Source organism: Perca flavescens, chromosome 13 (genome assembly GCF_004354835.1).
Source record: "Perca flavescens isolate YP-PL-M2 chromosome 13, PFLA_1.0, whole genome shotgun sequence".
NCBI lineage: Eukaryota > Metazoa > Chordata > Actinopteri > Perciformes > Percidae > Perca > Perca flavescens.
In genome coordinates, this window is record NC_041343.1 from 5017931 (window position 1) to 5035932 (window position 18002).

The following is an 18002-nucleotide window of genomic DNA, read 5'->3' on the forward strand; positions in this document are numbered from 1 at the left end:
GTGGATCTGTTTGTGGACCACGGGCTGCCAGGATGACTCAGCAGTGTCCCCTCCCAAGGCCTCAGCCCTCCACCACATACCAACACAAATCTTTCCGGGGTGCTTTTGCACCATTAGTCCCACATGGGCAACAGCATCAGACTCAGAGAGAGACAGAGAGGGGGTGGGGGGGCTGGGGGTGGGGGGGGGTGGGGGGGGGTTGAGGCAGGTGGTTGAACTACTGGCATGGTCAGCTTGCCCTGAAAAGGCCACATGCCTCCCTGCACAATTATCCACTGTGCATAGAAACAGCTCCCCCACCCTCAACACGAACACACAAACACACACACACACACACACACACACACACAATGGTTTGACCAACACAACTAAAAATGGAAGATGGACAGTAACCGAACATGGCCGACGAGCACCAGGATGTTCACTGATGTGGGATTGACATGTATCTTCATTTTAATTTGTGAAATTTAAGATGAGGGAATGTGTATCGAACATCCTCAAAGAGAGTGTTAAAATAAGCCCAGCACATCCGGGGATGTCAGCTGGTATTGTGCAATATCGCATGAGATCATCAGCGTATCATGAAAATTCATGCTCTGGAGAGTCTCATGTTGCATTGCCTCTCCTCTCTTGTGTTGCAGGCTACTTCAGCGTGTCAGCCGTGGTCCTGAAAACCAACAACGAATCACCGTGGACCGATGAGTTTGACAGTAAGACCCAATGAACAAATATCCCCACAAAAAAAAGAAAACAGAAAACAAAAACTATTTTCACTTGAATTTATGACTCCCTTTTTCTCCGTGCTGCAGAAATTGAGTTATCGTGTTTGATCGAGTCCATCTCTACAACCAACCCCAGGATTGAATGGAAGAAGATAACCAATGAGGGCCCGAGTTATGTCTACTTTGACAGGAAGATCTCAGGTAGTGTACAAAATGCACCAACAGGCCTCTTCTGTTTTCCGCAGTTTTCTACACACTCGTCGCTGAACATGTTTTTTTTCCTCGGACAGGCGACCTGGAGAACCGAGCGATGATCAGAGAACCGGCCACATTGCTGATAACCAACGCCACAAGGTTGGACACAGCCAAATATCGCTGTGAGGTCACCGCCGCTAACGACCAGAAGTCCTTCGACGAGATTGTGATTGACCTTGTTGTAAGAGGTACTCCCCACTCACCCACATTGTCCGCCTATACCGCATGTGGAGTCAAAGATATGAGACAGACATAAGTAAAATATGATGAAGATTCCGCTAAAACAAGCCATTATAGTGGCCTTAAAGAGAGCCCTTGCTAAGTGATTCACACTTAGATGCTGTAAGATGAAACCGTGTAATAGGTCGCACCGACCCTCTGACCAGACCTGCCCAGCTGCAAGGGCGTGTTCTGGGCTATAAGAGGAAACCTCTGAAACTGCATCTGTCTGAATTGCAGTGCTAAAGAAAGCAAGCGCTGCGTGTTTCGGTGGCGTTTTTTGGCACGGGCCAAAAATCATGTACCCGCCCGGTGAACCATGAAGGGTCAGGGTGACATTGATTTTTTGTTGTTGTTGTTTTTAAAGCAGCAAAGTCAATCAGACCTGGCAGCATCACGAAAGAATGTGTGGGTTCGTTTTATCGCTGTGATGCATAAATCCTCTGGAGAGTCAAGCTCCCCATGAAGACTAAGTGATCGTGTTTTTATGTCACCGCAGTAAAGCCGGTGGTGCCAAAATGCAGCGTCCCCAAATCAGTGCCTTTTGGGAAGTCAGCCGAGCTGAGCTGCGTGGAGGACGAGGGCTTCCCCAAGTCTCAGTACCAGTGGTTCAAGAACAGGGAGGAGATCCCCGACGACCCAAAGACCAGCCTCAAGTTCTTCAACTCCACGTACACGCTCAACGCAGAAGCCGGAACTCTGGTTAGTACGTGTGGGCATGTGTTTGGCCAGGGACAGGCATGACAGAGAGGCGAGGGCGGGGCAGCTGGGGGACGCTGTGGCCTGACGCCCAGGGGTGGGGGCAGATATTTTGGGGAGACAGTTGATGGTGTGAGAGGGCTTGAGCCACGAGGGGAATCCACTGTCCTCGTTTGCACATTCCTCAGTTCTCGCCCTGCTTCCCAGCGCAGCTCGATCTGCTCACTGTTTGCCTCCAACACTCTCCTGTCAGCCTTCATCAGCGCTGGAGGAAGTATTCAGATCCTCTACTTCAGTAAAAGTACTAATACCAAACTGTAACAAATACTCTGTTACAAGTAAAAGTCCTGCATTGAAAATGTTACTTAGGTAAAAGTATGTAAGTATCATCAGGAAAATGTACTTAAAGTATTAAAAGTGAAAGTAGTCAATGCATAACTCTCCTCCCATTGTAGAAAGTGTAAAGGATCCAACCAGCTGTGTGTTTAATGGTCTCATCATCTCAGCTGGACTTGTAGACCGTTGTATTGTTGGCTAGTTTACTTTAGTTACTTTAAAGTAACTAGCAACTAAAGCTGTAACAGATGAACGTAGCGAAGTAACTAGTAACTAAAGCTGTAACAGATGAATGTAGCGAAGTAACTAGTAACTAAAGCTGTAACAGATGAATGTAGCGGAGTAACTAAAGTAACTAGTAACTAAAGCTGTAACAGATGAATGTAGTGGAGTAACTAAAGTAACTAGTAACTAAAGCTGTAACAGATGAATGTAGTGGAGTAACTAAAGTAACTAGTAACTAAAGCTGTAACAGATGAATGTAGTGGAGTAAAAAGTCCAATATTTCTCTCTGAGATGTAGCCGAGTAGAAGTAGAAAGTGACATGAAAAGAGAAGACTCAGTACCTCAACATTTGTACTTAAGTACAGTACTTGAGTAAATGTACTTAGTTACATTCCACCCCTGACTTTCATGCCGGCCTCTAAGATGTGACGTACCAAATCATACTACAGTGTTTGTCTTGATGTGGAACTCTAGTGTTGCAAACAGACTGCTGTAGCTGTAAACTAGGGAGGTTTGGAGGAGGTGTTTTTTTTTCTGCTGTACTTATCTCCTTTTGACTGTTATTTTTAGAGCGTTCACGGAAACAAAGTTATCACTCCTCTGCTGCTCCCATACGAGGAAGTCACGCCCACCAACCGATTTAGAAATCTATTATTGCTTTGTATCAGATTAGATTACATTATTTGTCTGGGAAAGCTTAATTCTGTATGGAAGCTCAAAGAAACCCAGAGAATTACTTGTTTATTGGGGGTTCTAATTTTTTTTCTTGTAATCATTTAATGGAAATTGTTTTATTGCAAGACACCACACATTTCTGATTTGCGTTATTCTACTTTGAATTATTTCTGCTATAATACCAATACTTATAAAATATAGATATATTTTTGCTTGAACGTTAAAACGGAAACGTACTACAAAGACAACCCATTTTCTAAACATTCCTGATTAAACATGATAGTGAGTGCAGTGCGTTTGAATGTCATGGCACAGAGTTTGATGTTGTTTTTAAAAGGCTAAGGCATAAGCCTGTGTTATGGTCCTGCGCAGGCTCCACACAGAGCTCTCTTCGTAGCCTACTTAAGTGGCCTGATGTTTATACTTGTGCGCTGGTGTGTGCGTGTCGAGCCGGCATGTGTGTGTGTGTGTGTGTGGGGGGAGCGGGTGATAGAGCGAGGGAGAAGTGAGAGAGTGGCGGCGAGCAAGTAGACTCTAGAGTCCTAGTGAGAGAACCAAAGTGTCTCCTCCTGTTCTTTCTGACCACGGTGGGAGATCTGGAGCAGGAAAAGTTAACCCTCGCCTTGATTTCATGTTGTTTATGGAGAAGGAGAACCAGGAAATGAGTCGGGGGGGGGAAATGCAACGCTACCGAGCCACGGCCGAGTGCAACGTGTAGTTACATTTTTCGAGAGGTGACGTCAGGCTACGGCGTAGACGCAGAAGGGTATGCCCTCGATTCGACGCACGACCGTAAAACAGCCTTTAGGAGCAATTCTCAAAGGTTTACACCACCCCACTCAACACGATTGAAAGTTCGGTTACACTTTACTTGAAGGTATCTACATAAGAGTGACATGACACTGTCATGAACGTGTCATAAACAAGTCATAAATGTTTATGACATAACATAATTAATCAAACTTCCATTAATGTTCCCCGATGCAGAACTTCATCGCAGTCAGAAAAGAAGACGCAGGCGAATACTTCTGCCGAGCGAAGAACGACGCAGGACACTCCGAGTGTCCGCCCCAGAAGATGGAAGTCTGTGAGTGTGTCACACACACACACACACACACACACAGACATTGTTCGCCGCCAGGTTGACCCATTGTCAGTGTCTAATGTCTACATTCTCACATGAATTCCACAGATGATATTGACGTTGTGGGGATCGTACTGGGAGTGCTGGTGGTGGCCGTAGTGCTCTTGTGTATAACAGCGGGGATCTGCTGTGCATACAAGCGAGGCTACTTCTCCAGCCAAAAACAGATGGGGAACAAGTAAGACATGAAGACCATCCAACCATTCACATGATCAACTAATGTGTTCCTCTCTCTATCCAACCGTGTCATCCATGAAACCATAACGTGCTCTGTGTCTTTTTAGCTACAAAGTTCCAGCTAAAGGAGATGGAGTGGACTACGTCAGGACGGAGGATGAGGTTTGTAGATAGTAGTGAGATTCAGATGCCTGTCAAATTTGCAGAGTGTGCTATTAAATGCAAAGTATTCAAATGATGGGCGCCTGGGTAGCTCACCTGGTATAGCGCGGGTCCAGTTCTGACCTGCGGCCCTTTGCTGCATGTCATTCCCCCTCTCTCTCTCTCGTTTCATGTCTCGCTGTCGTGTCTAAAATAAAGGCCTAAAAATGCCAAAAATAATAACCTTTTAACAAGTGTACAAATGATGGTTAATGGGCTCAAACACACAGAGATACCTGTTTGCTCCTTCAGTGAGCCACACCTGGTCTGCATCTGCCACACACCAGGGCCCAGTTGTAGAAATGATGCACGCACAATAAACATGCATAGACCATTTCTACCACGTATAAATGATAGATAGATAGATAGATAGATAGATAGATCGATAGATTGATATATATATATATACAGTGGGGGAAATAAGTATTTGACCCCTTGCTGATTTTGCAGGTTTGCCCACTTACAAAGAATGCAAAAATCTACAATTTTAATCATATGTACATTCTAACAGTGAAAGACAGAATCCCAAAGAAAATTCAAGAAAATCACATCATATGAATTTATTAAAATTGATAACCATCTGATGAGGAAAAACAAGTATTTGACCCCCTGGACAAACAGCATGTTAATATTTTGTAGAAAAGCCATTATTGGCCAGCACAGATGTCAAACGGTTTTTATAGTTGGTGACAAGGTTTGTGCACATTTCGGCAGGGATGTTGTCGCCTGGCAACTCGAATTTTAAGCTCCCTCCAAAGATTTTCAATCGGATTCAGGTCTGGAGACTGGCTAGGCCACTCCAGAACCTTGATGTGCTTCTTCTTCAGCCACTCTTTTGTTGCTTTGGCGGTGTGCTTAGGGTCGTTGTCGTGCTGAAACACCCATCCTCGACCCATCTTCAGCTCTCTCACTGAGGGAAGGAGATGTCGGTCCAGAATTCCACGATACATGGCCCCGTCCATCCTCCCCTCAATACGATGGAGTTGTCCCGTCCCCTTGGCTGAAAAGCACCCCCAAAGCATGATGTTGCCACCACCATGCTTGACGGTGGGGATGGTGTTCTTTGGGTTGTACTCGGTGTTCTTTGCCCTCCAAACACGACGAGTTGAGTTGAGGCCAAAAAGTTCTATTTTGGTCTCATCTGACCACATCACCTTCTTCCAGGCCTCTTCTGAGTCGTCCAGGTGGTGAATGGCGAACTTCATGCGGGCCTGTACATGTTTCTTCTTGAGCAGGGGGACTTTGCGTGCGCTGCAGGATTTCAATCCATGACGGGCGTGTGTGTTACCAACCGTTTCTTTTGTAACTGTGGTCCCAGCTGCCTTCAGTTGATTCATCAGTTCCCCCTTGTGGTTTTGGGATGATTCCTCACCGTTCGCATGATCAGGGACACCCCACGAGGCAAGATCTTGTGTGGAGGCCCAGACCGAGGGAGGTTGGCGGTGGTGTGGTGCTTCTTCCATTTCCTGATAACTGCACCGACAGTTGATCTTTTTCTCCAAGTTGCTTTCCGATTCTCTTGTAGCCCATCCCAGCCTTGTGCAGATCAACAATCTTGTCCCTGATGTCCCAGAGAAAGCTCTTTGGTCTTGCCCATGGTGGTGATGTTGGATGCTGGTTGTTTGGATGTTGACAGGTGTCTTTTATACAGGTAACTGGGTGAGGCAGGTGTATTTGATGTAGATAATTGGTTCGGATTGGGGCTGTGTCTTAAAGAAAGACTAACTGGCTTGTAGGAGCCAGAATACTTGCTGTTTGTCCAGGGGGTCAAATACTTGTTTTTCCTCATCAGATGGTTATCAATTTTAATAAATTCATATGATGTGATTTTCTGGAATTTTCTTTGGGATTCTGTCTTTCACTGTTAGAATGTACATATGATTACAATTGTAGATTTTTGCATTCTTTGTAAGTGGGCAAACCTGCAAAATCAGCAAGGGGTCAAATACTTATTTCCCCCACTGTATATAGACAGACACATACATACATACATACATACATACAAACATACATATGAATGATGAATAAAATATGTACTTTATTCATCCCCGGGGGGACATTCGAGTATCCAGCAGCTCACACATAAACACACATTTCCATACATACCATAACACAGATTCCTATAATAAACACAATGCAAATGCATACACAAGAGTTAAAAACAGGATAAGAGCCACATAATTACACCTGTTGAACACAGCTCAGGTCTGAATGAATAAAAGACCAGCTCACACACACACTTTGCTGATATGATAAGGTGAGAGATGGAAAAATAAAGATGAGGGACAAATTCTGAATGATGTTCAGGTTTCACAGATTCTTTTGCAGTCTACACAGCAGTTTGCACCATGTCAATCAAAGAAGTCTTTATGAACGTAGTTTTGAGTTTGTGTGTTCCGTTTCATCCTCATGTTTACTGGAGGCATCCTTTTATTTCCCTATATTTATTTGTTTGTGTTCTTTTCACTTGATCCTTTATTGTGAAGCACTTTGATATTAGCAATCTAAACCAAATCACTGAGTATCTCTCTTGACGTTAAATTATAATGCATGATTTCTCAATGTCATAAAAAAAGAATGCATACGCAGCTTTCCGTCTTTGCGCGTACACAGAGGTTTATAAATCTGGGCCCAGGTGTGGCTCATCACCTACTTAAATATAAAATAAAAAACAAAAAAGTTTTATTCCAAATTCCCAAAGTGTCAAGTAAGGCCAATTTGAGCTGTTAGAGAAAGTAAGTAAAAACAAACAACAAAATCATATTTAATTTAAGTGTACAGGGTTATTCACGCAGCAATAACCATGATCAGTCTGCGTACAGTAAAGGCAAAGAGTCTGTGGTGCAGGGGGCAAATGGAAGAAGAGTGTCTGCATTACTGTTGAACTCCTTCTGCAATACGATGGATAACTAAACTCCTGTTTTCCTGTTTGTTCTCTGCAGGGGGATTTCCGACACAAGTCGTCATTCGTGATCTGAAAAGAGATGGGGGGGGGGGGGAGGGGAGATGAGGGGGCCCTGTGCTGAATGGAAGACATGACACGTGGGACTGCGCTCCACGCTGTCTGACCCACGGAGCTGCCACGGCTCATGCTCGGAGCTCTCAGCACGGGCTGAAATCCAACTACTCGAGTTTGCCAAAGGTGACAAGATTTCACAGGACAACTACGTCAAACTACTCCACACGTAGGGACGGCGATCCGTTCCTCAACTTTTATCACCACCAACTGATTGCTTTTTGCTAAATTATGGAGTGCTTACTTTACAGTTAATTGCATGGTTTTTAAACCCCACCCGAGGTGGAGGAGAGGAAACATTTCTTTAGTCTGCCAGGTAGAAAAGGAGGCGTCTCTTTCCTCCAACCTTTCTACTTTTGCTTCGAATCTTTTTGCCATTTGTATTTCTTTTCTACTGTTGAAATTTGTCAGACTATTTTTGATGGAATATATTTTAAAATGCCTATAGATAAAGGTTTACTTTTTTAAATATTTGTAAAATACTAACATGTTTTTTTTTTTTTTTTTTATTTGGTTGTGGATAAAAATATGTAACACTTTAACCACTTTGCGTCGAGCTGCAAGCATTTACACCTGTGTAAATCAGAAGAAAGGAAAAGACAAATGAAAAATGACTTTCAGAATCTCAAGATGTGGCTCTTGATCGGCGGTCTTACATATTTAATATCTCCCCCCTCCTTTCTGTTGTGAGAGACTTCCACGTTCATGTTTGTAGATAGTCTTAGTAAGAGGCTTTGAAGAGTGCCAGTCAAATGCTGTGAAACACTGCGCACAATCAGTGCTGCATTTTCTTGATTTTAAGTGTCCTTCTATGCTTGCTGTTAATCTTGTATATATTGAATTTACTGTCCAGGATAGAGTTTTGCTGTCATATGTACGTTCAGTATTACACTATAATTCTAATTATGATGATAATAGTAATACAGGGTTTGTTAGTTAACCTTCCAGACCCAAAGAAAACTAAGTTTTAACACCAGTCATGGTACTCTGACTCTGATTTGACTGTGTAAAAGCCTTGATTTGAATTCTGAATGAAACCAATTGGGTGACCTGATAGAGAGAACAAAGAGCTTTCTGTAAATGTGAGTGACAGACTATTATTTTAAAGGGTAATTTCGGGTTTTTTTCCAACCTGTAACCTTTCTTTTTTTCCATGCGCTGATTTCTAAGTAGGGTTGGGTACCGAAAAGTATCCGGTAGGAATCGGATCGGATTACAACGCAAATTTCGGTTCCTCATTTCGGTTCCGCTTAATGCGTCAACTGAAATATTTTCCCTCGGTCGCTCCGAAACTTTCTCTGTAGTCTACCGTTAGCTAGCTGCCGTACTTTTAAAATGCCATATTTTCCCTCTGGGCTCACCAAAACCGGCGTAAAAGCATATTAACCATTCACTGCACGTGATCACTAGTTAAAATATTACATCTTTGATGTCATTTTTCAGTTTTTCAAGAATCGGTTTAGGAATCGGAATCATTTTAAAAGTACCGGTTCGGCATCGGAATCGTAAAAATCCAAACAGTACCCAACCCTAGGTCTAAGTGACTAATGTGAACAACAATCTTTGAAATTGGTCCAGTGTTAAGCAAGAACGCTGTAACCGGCGTCAATTTCCATCCACTACAGTGCTGTTTGTGCCGCTGACGGGCTCTGATTATTATTATTAAGTGTCAACAACATAATGGAAAGGATACAGTATATAGTAGTAGCGATTCCGGGGCTGTTAAACAAAAAGGATCTGACTCTTTGACAAAAAGGTCTATCTCTGTAGGGATCCTTTCATAATGTTGTCAGACACTTAGAATAATAATCTGAGTCTGTCAGCGGCAAAAACAGAACTTAAGTGGACGTGCATTGCAGCTTGTTTCGCCGCGGTCTAGTTTAATACTGGACCAATTTCAAAGATTGTGTTTCCATCACTCACTTGGACACAAAAACATTAGGAAAATATGGGTTGAAACCCCCCCGAAGTTACCCTTTACTGACTCGCCTATTTTCAGGCTACAATTACTAAAGGTACCAAGAACACCAGTGACTCTACAGTACACACACACAGACTATTACAGTCAGGTAAAGCCCATTGAACACAATCTTTGGCATAAATCCTGGTTGATATTTGCTGATGTCCAATCTGTTTGCAAACGATCTTTGCTTATATTTGTGCTAATTAGAGAGTAGACCTCATCTAACATTTCTAACCTTTAGCTGTGACTAGGTAGTTGTAATGAAAGCTCCTCTTAGGTGTGACTGAAACTCCTATTGTACTCATTCCTCTTAGCAAAGCTGAAGGCAAACAGCCCTGACCCGACATACAGTCACAGTGACATACAGCTGGGGTCTGGAGGGTTAACACTTGTATTGATTGTATATAGATATTTGTAATTGCTGTGTCTCTCTCTCTCTCTCTCTCTCTCTCTCTCGCTCTCTCTGAAGATTATGTAAAGTGGTGAAAAATGTCCAATTTGAGGCGATATGAAACTCTTTCCATTTGTAAGACTGAGAAAAGGTAACATTTCATCACATGGTGATTCATAGCACGTGAGCACGAGCTTCTTGGCGACAGCATGGCAGATGCAGTCGTGATCCGAGCCCTCGGGTCAGTATTCAGAACAAACAGCTCCCTGTTTCAAAGTCCCCCAGACAAAAACAATTGGTGTTCACGTTAACTTCCACGGAAGCTCGTGTCAATCTCTTGTTCGGCTGTTTGATAATCAGCAAGTGTGGTGAAATGTTAACTGAATATCAGTCATGGTGAGAGACGATCTGCCCAACATTTGCACATAGGAAGAAGAAACACCGCTCGGGTCTTTTTCCAAGTTGCATTAAGGAACCAAGAGGAAACGTTTCGTTGGTGTACTAATTATCCCAGTAGAGTTCCCGATGAATCCTGTCACGCAGGTCCAAGTCACGCAGCACACAGATGCATACAGTTCCCCTCCTCGTTTCTACTAACGTCATTCCTCTTAAGTGCCTTCTGCCTTCACATTAGTCCGGTTTCTCCGCAGCCATGCCCTGTTCCACGTCCACTGCTGTGACACTCGGAGGCGTCGTCATCCATTTACCCACAAGCCCCGGCGTTTGAGAGGAATGATGTCACCGCGAATTTCCACGTCCCTTTCTTTACATACGTATCTGCAAATTTGTAAATAGCTTTGTTTTTCATAGATTTGAAGGTGTAGCTATGTTGAAGTAGAACTAGAAATATATTAGTGCCTACATATAGTGTGAATTATTTTTGGTAAAGACGCATAGCACTATTAGGCAAAAGAAAAAGATGGAAGCCCAAAGCGGGGACATTTATATCTGAGCTCTGGTTTAATAACACGTTTAAAAAAAAAAAAAAAAAAAAAAAAACAGGTACATTTTTCATTTATAACACAGACAGGCGGCAACCTACCACTGCTACGCTGAACACAGCGTTCAAGCCCAGAGTTGACTCAGTATTCATAAAAGTGCCATGCAGCTGAAATGGTGCTCTAACTATTCAGGCATTGTGAGCATTTTATAAAGCAGAGTTCGTGCAAAGGGTCAGCCACAACAACAAGCAGGAGTTCATGTGCAGCAGCTACGGTACGTGTACCCCACAGACAGGAAGTCCTCCACACGTCTGTGTGTAATCTGATTGGATGTTGTAAGGCGGCAGTGATAGAGATTATATTTACGTGACCGTGAGAGATGGTTTTCCAGTGCGTGTTCTGTTTTAGGGGGAACGTTAAACCAGACCAACTCACCGTTGTCTTTTAACTCAAGGATGGCAGCGATGTTAGACTGTGCTAGACCGAGGACTGGTACAACATGTAAGAAAAACCAAACTCACATCCAACAGAATGTCCATTTGGGGCCTGCTCGGGTTTTTTTTTGTTCATTTTAGAACCACCCTATTTGTGATTAATAAAACTCACTTCTAATATTACTGGAGACATTTGTGTTTGCTTTTCTTTCTGGTGTGTGTGTGTGTGTGTGTGTGTGTGTGCGTGTTCTTGTTTAACTATATACACGGGGTCCAAAAACCGGGAGTCCAGTATACTTTTGGGGTCCGGATAGCTTTGTGGGGGCCAAAATGCTGGACCCCACAACTTTAAAGGGCTGTTTGAGGTTTAAGACTTGGTTTTAGGATTAGGGTTAGAATTAGGTTATGGTTAGGGTGAGGGTAAGGGTTAAGGTTAGGCATTTAGTTGTGATGGTTAAGGTTAGGCATTTAGTTGTGCGGTCTTCCGGTCAACCTTGAAAAAAAAACGCCTTTTTTTCACAGTTTGTTTTTGCTTTTTCCAACATTTTAAATTATAAAATTTTTCCCTAATTTTTCCCTAAGTCAACACAAGGGTTAAGTTTAGGGTAGGGGGCTAGGGAATATATTATGTCAATGACGGGTCCCCACAAAGATAGTGAAACGCCCTGTGTGTGTGTGTGTGTGTGTGTGTATATATATAGATGCTTCTTCCATCTGTGCTGCCGGTCATTTCATCATAATTTCTCCGCTACTTCAAATCCTCCTCGACCACTCCAGAGTCTCCCGCTGTTCACAGAAATCCTATTCATGCATGAAAGTCCGTCACATATCCCACTGACAGCATCTTTGTTGATCTAAAGCTGTACTCTATTAGTGGGACTTAAGCCATTTACACTTTCTGCACTGAAAACAGCCTTCTTGTTCCTCTCTGGTAACTGTGCCAACTGGCAGCAAGATCCTGGATAAAGAGCATTATAATCAATGAGCTCAGCACGGTTGATATATATCGTAGTTTGCCGCAGAGCCAATGGACACTTTGATTTAATTCACAGAAAAATCTATTAAAGCTTGGGTCACCCATCTGGTTCAACGTGGGATGAAAAAACCCTTTTCTGACTTTATCTATAGGCCTTTTCTGACTGATAAAAGATATTTACAGTCGGATGAAGGACATTTTGTTGAACATATCCCGTTTCTAGAGGCTGACTCGTTGTATCTGCACACAACTCTGAAAGTTATGCCGTATTTGTGTCCTAAGTTAAGGAGGTCTTGTTTAGTTAGTGAGATAAAACGAGGGAGTTTCTCGCTATGCTGAGCCACAGATCTGTGGTCAGTTGTGCTGGTATGCACTGCCCGCCATTTCCCATCAGCCCTGCATCCTCTTACCGCCATACAATCCGGCTCATCTGTTCAGTAAATTCCAGATGAATTCCTTTCTATTTATATACCATATTCTCAGCATTAAAGTGTTTGAAGGGATTTCTAGAACCAAAAGCCTATATACTGTATGTTTTTAAGAGTGGCTTCACGTTTCGTTTGTATTGTGCACAAGGACACGCCTGCTGCTCGACAGTGGGTGGCATGGGACATGCTACAAAAAGCCTAGCCAGTGTGCTACCAAAGGCAGTGACGATCTCAAGCTAGCAAACATGTAAACAATTTTATATATATATATATATATATATATATATATATATATATATATATATATATATATGCATCATGTTTAGGCTTCAAAAATACACAGTATTTGGGTAAGAAATGCTGAATTTAAAGCTTTAGTGCGTAACTTTTTGATATTAATAAACATCCGTTACATTCAAGCCATTACCAAAAGAGTTGCTACAAAGCTAATGAAGACTATCAGCTCCACACATCTCTCTCTGGATCTCTCAGTAAGACTATGTTCAGAAGATTGTGGTGTCTGAAGAGTCCATGTTTTTTTAATCCTCCGTGTCCTCCTTGGCTACTAGCGCGCGATCACGGAAGGCTTGTATCATGTGGACGTGCCGACACTGTTGTTGTCATTACTTAGAATTCCTCATGGGGGAGACAGAAACTACACACTTATAGCTTTAACATAAATCTTTTTGTTTACGAGAAAACTCTGCCTTTAGTGCTGAAATGGGGGCTTAATTCTACTACAATAATAGCATGGGTTTATTTGATTTTAAAACCCATCTTTCCATCCAAGTTTCTCTCTCTCCCTGTCTCAGTCTGGCTCTCTGACCCCTCATGTCCAGCCACATGCCCTAATCCTTAAACCAACATCTATGACATTCTGCCTCCATTTCCACATCACCTGACTGCCACAGCCAATGGCTGTCAGCTTGTTCCCACGTCACTGGTCAGCTCAAACCACCTGCTCACCTGCATCTCCTTCCCTCGTCAGACACTGCGCTTATACTGGTCCAATTCCAGTTTCTACAGAAGAAAGTCATACGTGTTCCATATCATGGTCATGGTGACCTCATTCTAATCTACTCACCCTCGCATACAAACAAGACAAGGAAAAAGCATCTTATTAAGGTTAAAAAATGGAAACTGAGATGCACACGCTTCAGCGTGGTCTGCAGAGGGCCACCGGTCTGGAATAAGGTTGATAACACTGGAAAAATGTCTTTGTCTGGGTCTGCTTCCAGAAAGAGACTAAGACAACAGCTACTACTGAAATATGTTAAATCTTGAATACTCTAAACTAGTGACTCTGAAATCCTTTGATTTAATTCTACGGTTATGCTGACTTGTGTGTATTGCATTTGATCGATTTAACCAATGCTTAGACTGATGGACTAAATGTCTTGGGATCACTTAGGAAGGGTTAGGGTAGTTAGGGTTTCTTCTTTTGAAAATGAGATTGTAGAACACACGTTTCCTTTTTTTTTATCCAAACAACATGATAGTATTTATAATGTGTAATATTTGCTAGTGTCTGGGCCCCCATACACAAGCTTCAGATAGCTTACCAGCGTGTCCCATTCCACATATTTGCAGTATGTGTTATGGTTGTACTTGTCTTTTAACTTAGCTTTGTTTCTTTTGTTTTGTTGTGTTACCCCGTTACCTGACCTTCCTTTGGACTCTCTTGCCTTCAGGCCTTTTTTTTTCTAAATAAATCATTGCACTGCACCAGTCTCCCTGTCCTCGTCTGCGTTTGGGTCCTTGCCCCTGTTTTCATGCTCTCCAACCCTGACACGCTTTGAATTTCCACCAGATGAATTCAAGTTGACTTGAAGTGGTTTAAGGTCCTGACCGTAAACCGATTGCGTCAAGTATTACAACAACTATGTTGAAGTTGCTCAAACTGCGTGGGTTATTTTCAGATCTAAAAATTCAAGTAAGGTTATGAAGTGCTCAAATTGGACTGGTGAAATTCAGATGCAAAATTCAGGAACTTTTTTAACTTGACCTGATTTTTACATCAAAATGTCAGCAACAGAATTCAAGCAGTTTTTCTTTGTGCATCATGCCTTAACCCTTGTGCTGTCTTGCTGTCGACCATGCAACCCCTTTTGTTTTTCTGGGTCCGAATTTAAAAATGAAAACTTTTCTTTATCGTCACTTTTGTCGCTATTCCCGATGTCTTTGTCACCTTTATTTGACAATTTTGTCGATTTGTTTTGCCACTTTTTCAGATGTTTTTGTCAGTTTTTTTTCTTAAGCTTTATCTGACATTTTTGTCACTTTTTTTAACATTCTTTCATCAATTACTCTTAAAATGCTGTCAAATAAAATAAAACACCTAAATTCAATGAAAGTAGTGAACTGATCATTTATTTTACTTGTGAAGAGCATTGTACGGAACCATTCGCAATGTTTTTTTTTTGACAATTTGGTTGAAAGAAACCCCAAATTCTGATATAGAAACTTAAATAAAAAATGGGTCAGATTTGACCCGAGGGTTAATCACTTCTATTTTCGAGGGTGACAGGAAATGTGCAGGGAGAGAGAGATGAGAACCAAAGGTCCCTGGTTCACTTTTGGTGTTGCCACTGGCACCTTCCCATGTGTTGAAAGTTGGCCTAATTAGTGAGTGTTTCTATTTAGCTCTTATTTTAAAGAGTTCTCTTTCAGTTAGGCCTCTTTGTTTCTTTGTTTATAGGCAGCACCCACGTGCCCCCTTTTTTTTTTTACCAACACGTTGCTTCCCTTTGCCCTCACCAGATGGGTCGTCACGTTGGCGCCAGGAAGCACCCACTTCAATTTTTCTAAATGTGTTTACCCTAAAACACACTTCAAGTCAAGTTTCAATCATAAATGCAGACAGACAGCTGGTTTTCAAAGTAAAATATTTCAAGTCAGTGGTATTTATCTTTACAAGACAATTTCATCATGAAATCCAATGAAAGCAAATGAATATGTTACAGATCACTGAGACTTTATTATTAGCTCTCGCACCGTCACCATGTCCTATAGCATCTTGACTGACAAAAGGGTTGATCAATTCTGACACAGAGTTGCTGATTTCTGATGATTCCTGGCAATTTGCAAGACACACTGGACTGTTCCCTACTCAACAAGTTGTGGGGATCCGCTTACACTTTAATATTGTCACGTTTGAAAAGCCAGTAAAGCAGCAGTTAGATTGCGTCACATGTGACTTCCTTTAGGACTAGCAGGTGCCCTTTTGAGTGGTAGGAAACCTATGTACTGCTGCAACATCGGATGATTTATCCCTCTAATTCTAATATCAATAGACAGTAGAGATACACGCCAGTTTGTCTATTGATGGCTGCAGTGAACAAACAGACAGAGAGGAGGAAAAGAGACGGGAGAAAAATCGTTCTAAGGATGTAGCCTATTTAGAAAATATCTCAGCATGATGTGATGAACTGACACATTGACAAGATATCTGTCTGTATGAGACGGGGCCACAGCTGTACCTACTGCTCTCCCATGGTTCCAGCTAGAAGGGCTCTGCTTGTTCAAAGTTTGAAGTCATGTGCCCAAACATGAGAATGAGTTATGTGACACCGCGATGTTCCAGCAGGCTGTTGAGGGACCATTTTAGACTTCTTTTACAGTCTCAAAAGTGAGTCATTGTTATGAAAGAACATTACAACTCGGTTCCTACAAAATAAAAGCCCCAGGGCAGCCATTTTAACTGTTGTCATGTTTGATCATAAAACTAGTCAACAAGGAAGGATCATTATCTATTTTTTTTCACAAGTGTGTGTGTGTGTGTGTGTGTATGTGTGAAACGTGGCTGAACGGTGTTGACTTGTTTGACTGATGTATGGGCATATTTACTGGCATATTTGGCTGATATTTGCTTTTTATTAAACATGTGGTATTGACCGGTCACCACTGTTTCTCAGTGGAAACCTTTTTTAAGCTTTTCCATATCAAGAATTTAGAAATACTGTTAAAAAAACAAACACGCAGTGCTTATAATATGTGGAGGATTTATCATGGAAATGTTAAATACTGAATAACGGCATGAAATATTAGGAATGAAACCCCCCCCCCCTCAACTGAAGTGGAACTAAGGAGGGCGTTCAGGTTGATCTGTCTCCTGATGTGTGACTCTGCCCTCTGGTGGTGCAGCACTGCCATCACAGGACTGTTTCTCCTCCACTTGTTGGGCAGACTAAGTGATCGCTCAAGCAAAAGCGAGCCAAGCAACAATAACTTGACAGTAAAATATTGGTACACAGGTGCATTTGTTGTTGCTGTGACAATTTCCAGACACCAAAATGACTTTAATGGAGCATGTTTGACTGCATTCAAACTCTTGACCTCCTGACCTCTTGTGATTAGAAGCAGCACAACATGCTGGCAAGTGTTTTGTTGTTGTTGTTTTTTTTAATCATCAGTCAGTATGTTGAGGTGGAAATAGACCAACAAAAAAAATAAAAGATCTTGGAAATGCTGGAAGATGTTTCGACATGTACTTAAGACATACATAGTAACAACTAAACAGTTAGGCTATAACTGAATATTACAAAAAGACCACCGTGATCTATTTCCCGGTGTAATCGTTGCATTAAGAGGAGTTGGACTTCTGTGGCTGTCAGTAGCTGGCAGAGGCAAAGTTCCTTAAGTCAGTAAACACAATTTATCAAACGAAAGTATTATTTATATTGTATACTACTGAAATTCTGTTATTTATTATTTATTACATAATTATACATCACAATATAATGTCCCTTTACAATATACACCCAATGTCCCCCCAAAGCTTGTTACTTTTTGTTGCCTTACAAGCTGAACTTAAAACATATCAGGCTTTTCCCATTTCATTTACACATTATACTTTGCAATAGGGCGCCAATATAGCTGTTGGTAGAGCGGGCGCCCATGTATAGAGGTTTACTCCTCGACACAGCAGGCCCGGGTTCAACTCCGACCTGCGGCCCTTTGCTGCATGTCATTCTTCCTTTCTCTCTCCCCACTTTCGTGTCTTCAGCTGTCCTGTCAAAAATAAAGGCCGAAAATGCCCCCAAAAATGTTTTAAACAAACAAAAAAATTACTTTTCAATATAGTCATGGATGTGCTTTAATTAAACACACGAGAAACCGGTCATTTTAATTTCTAAAAAATAAACAAAAGAAAAGAATGGCCTAAAATGGCCCCCTGGTGGCTCTAGGGGCCCTATGCATA

General features: G+C 42.1%; 1 protein-coding gene across 1 annotated transcript in view; it reads left to right on the forward strand.

Moving 5' to 3' along the window:
* Positions 1-7644, forward strand: part of jam3b (junctional adhesion molecule 3b) — a 45020-nt gene extending 37376 nt beyond the window's left edge. The window contains exons 2-9 of the mRNA XM_028595843.1: positions 642-710; positions 810-923; positions 1013-1165; positions 1696-1898; positions 4119-4218; positions 4324-4453; positions 4560-4614; positions 7596-7644. Coding sequence (XP_028451644.1) covers positions 642-710; positions 810-923; positions 1013-1165; positions 1696-1898; positions 4119-4218; positions 4324-4453; positions 4560-4614; positions 7596-7631 — 860 coding nt within the window. The 3' untranslated portion in view covers positions 7632-7644. The remainder of the gene's footprint in view (positions 1-641; positions 711-809; positions 924-1012; positions 1166-1695; positions 1899-4118; positions 4219-4323; positions 4454-4559; positions 4615-7595) is intronic.
* Positions 7645-18002: the final 10358 nt, after the last annotated feature.